The sequence below is a fragment of the Sipha flava genome, unplaced genomic scaffold (assembly GCF_003268045.1).
Source record: "Sipha flava isolate LNK unplaced genomic scaffold, YSA_version1 17505_pilon_pilon, whole genome shotgun sequence".
NCBI lineage: Eukaryota > Metazoa > Arthropoda > Insecta > Hemiptera > Aphididae > Sipha > Sipha flava.
In genome coordinates, this window is record NW_020272002.1 from 1 (window position 1) to 3,724 (window position 3,724).

At 29.9% G+C, this 3,724-nt stretch overlaps 1 protein-coding gene across 1 annotated transcript; it reads left to right on the forward strand.

Moving 5' to 3' along the window:
- Positions 1-224: 224 nt before the first annotated feature.
- Positions 225-3,659, forward strand: LOC112680213 (the record flags this gene model as incomplete). Its single annotated transcript, XM_025550251.1, has 2 exons — positions 225-304; positions 1,621-3,659. A coding segment is annotated over exon 2 (2,013 nt), but the record flags the coding sequence as incomplete, so codon positions are not given.
- Positions 3,660-3,724: the final 65 nt, after the last annotated feature.

The window sequence follows — 3,724 nt, forward strand, 5'->3', positions numbered from 1 at the left end:
TAAAATCGATTATTATGTTATTATGTTATTATTATCTTGTAGACTTGCAGATATTTTAATTAAAAACAGTTATAAATAAACACATATTATAACTTGTATAGCAAGCCGTCCGCTGTGGACTGTTATAAATAAATGCGTGCTGAATAAGTTCTAAATAAAATCATGCGATAACGTAGACTGTAGAGAAAGATGTAATTATTTATGATATTGATGCGGTAGACCGTAGACGATAGGAAAAATAGATGGTACACTCAGTTTTCACGATTCAACCATAAAGTATATTTTGATCTTGATATTTATCCAGGTTAGTACAATATATTTTTTATTAAATTAAATTTAGTAATTCGACGATTTTCAATCAAGGGGGCTGCTGTCTGTGTAAAAAAGTGGCATTTAGACCAAAAATCTAGACAAAACTGTAGTAATTTGGTTTGACAGATTTCAATTTTGAAAACGGATTAAGATTGATTAACGAGATAACCTACTAGGTTTTTACCGTGGTGGTTTTTAATATTCCGAAAATTGTTAGTGTCACGATTAAAAATATAAATAAAAAATATCGTTTTTTATATTTATTGATAGCACAGCTGGAAAAATAGATTTTCAAAATCACCTCGATAAAAACCTAGTTATTATTTAATAATCTATAATATAATAGTTTAATAACAACTTGTTCCTGCACGTACGATAGTAGTTAAGAGCCGTCACTGTAGGTAGAAAAAAATAGATCGTAAAAACATGTTTTCGTAGTTCCAATATTACTCAGGCCTCGTAAGTCGTAGAAACATAGTTTTTATACCAAATTAAACACGAGAAGTTTATCTAATTACTGTTGGAATATATTTTTTAAATTTGTTTTCTAATTTTATTTGTGTTTGAAAAATTTGTAAAAAAATTAAGTGTCCTTCGAATATAACTGACTGTCCGACCGGGCGATATTATATTATGCGGGCCTACGGATACAATTCCACAAAATATAAGATTGATATTTTATGATATGTGAATATGTGATTATAACTAATATTTATAAATTATAATGATTGGAATAATGGGTTAACGGAAAACTGGTACGGTCTTTTTAAACGCGGAATAAGATAAGATACCATAAGATACCATAATTAATATCTATTAATCAATAATGTCATGAACTATAATATACAGCAAGTTCTCACCAGTACATTAATCGCAATAGTGGATTGAGTGTGTTCTATTTTTCACTTAAAAAAAATTATTATTATTTTATTATTTAAAAACGTATTGAATATCGTTGTAATTTTATGATTGTATGTATAATTGACCACTAAAATTAAATTTTGAATAGTACCAGTTTTCGCGTTTTTTATTTCTTTTGTTATACATTGTATATTTGTATAGACCGTACCAATATTCCGAGCATCGGAATAATGTTCATAGCCGAGCAATGCAATATGCAAATAATTGTCTATATTAATTTCCTTAAAACACGATCGACTGCAGCCTCCTTAAACGGTATAAATTAAGTATTTAATTGTTATTTTTAAATAATAATCCTACTATTCCTACTGGAATGAAATATTCACTGAATAGGTACTTATAATATCAGATACATTTGTAATATAAATATATTTTACTCTATTATAGTCATAAATTCTTCATTTACCATAACTATGGACGATCGTCATAAAACACCTCGCATATATGCTTCTGGTGCACAAAAAAGAAAGTTAAAAGTAGATCGTTATAACCAGAGAGAAGAAGTTATTTCCCAAATTCCAAAATTGACCAACTATTTTATTTCCTCGAGACAGTCAGCAAATGTTTCAAAAAATGAAACTAATAATGAAAATGTTGAAATTTTAACCTCCAATGAAAATGAAACAATTTGTGAAAATGTAGTTGTCGAACAATCTAACCCAAAAGTGGAGAATAATGAATCAATAGAAAAGGAAAAAAATGATGATTCTGAATCTCGTAAATTAAATATTGAAAATACCAATACTATAGGAAATGAACCAATCGTAGAACTGGAAATTTCGAAGACATTTATTGGTTTTGAAAATGATGTTGGTATTTGGCCTCAAAACTCTACCAATGAAATGATAACATACTGGATAAAACAAGGATCTAAACATTTGCAAAACTGCGATAAAATTGTATTAGAAACAAAATCCGTCCAACAAGATCGGGTTGATCGCTCTGCACATAAAACTAGAAAATGTTCTATACATTTTTTCAAACGGATAACTAAAAATAAAGAAGTTATTAATCGTAATTGGCTATGTTTTTCACCAACTACTGGTAAACTTTATTGTTATATTTGTAAACTATTAGGGATAAAAAGTGGAAAGTTATCTAGTGATGGATTTTGTGATTGGAAGCATGCAGCTGAAAAGTTATCCCAACATGAAACATCTAAACATCATCTTGAAGCAATTCTTTCATTAAATCATCGAGAGAGAAAAATTGGTTGTCTTGATCTTCAACTTCAAAAACAAATTGCAGAATTATCTTCTTATTGGCGTAAAGTTCTAAAGCGAGTAGTAAGCACGATCAAATTTATCGCAGAACGTGGCTTAGCATTTAGAGGAGATAACGAAATAATTGGTTCACCAAGAAATGGAAATTATCTTGGAATTCTTGAATTAGTGGCGGAGTTTGATCCATTTCTATCGGCTCATATAAGAGATCATGCGAATAAAAAAAGTGGCCACACAAATTACCTTTCATCAACTATTTGTGAAGAATTAATTGATCTTATGGCTAAAGAAGTATTAGGCGAAATAATTACAAGAATTAAAAAATCAAAATATTATTCTGTATCTGTAGATTCTACTCCCGATGAAGCACATATAGATCAAATGACTATAGTAGTACGCTATATGGAAGAAATAACTCCAGTAGAAAGATTCTTAACATTTGTACCAAATTGTGGTCACACTGGCATTGAAATGGCAAATACTCTTATTACATTTTTGGACTATCATAAAATTGGATTGAATGACTGTCGTGGTCAGTCATATAATAATGCGGCCAACATGAGTGGCAAGTATCAAGGAATGCAAGCCTTAATTAAAAATAAAAATGAATTCGCAGAATTTGTTCCATGTTGTGGTCACTCTCTAAATTTAGTTGGGAAAACAGCAGCCAACTCATGTGTTGCAGCTATTCGATTCTTTGATTTTATACAAAACCTGTACGTGTTTTTTACTGCAACTCCCACACGTTATGCACTTTTAACAAAAAAATTAGCTTCCATAGATAAAAATAAACGTGTTTACGTATTAAAGAATTTGAATGAAACCCGTTGGTCATGTCGTGCAGATGCAACAAAAGCAGTTGTATTTGGTTATGATTTTATAAAAGAAGCTTTGGAAGAAATTTCAAACGATCTTGAACAAAAAGACATTGTTAAAATCGAATCCAAAAAACTCAATGAATCAATGTGTACACTTGAAGTGGCATTTTATGCAATTTTTTGGAATGACATTTTAGAGAGGTTTGATTTAACAAGCCATCTTTTACAAGACCCGAAAATAGTTCTTCAAACTGCTGTAAATGCCCTAAATTCTCTTTTATCATTTGTTCAAGAAATACGAAATAAATATGAAGAGTACGAAGAAAAAGCAAAACAAATGTCAGGAATAAAAGATTATGCGCCAATTCGTTATCGGAAAAAAAATGTGAGGCTCAATTCGTTAAATTCGTTAAATAATAATCACACAGCCGCAACTCAGTTATCACCAAA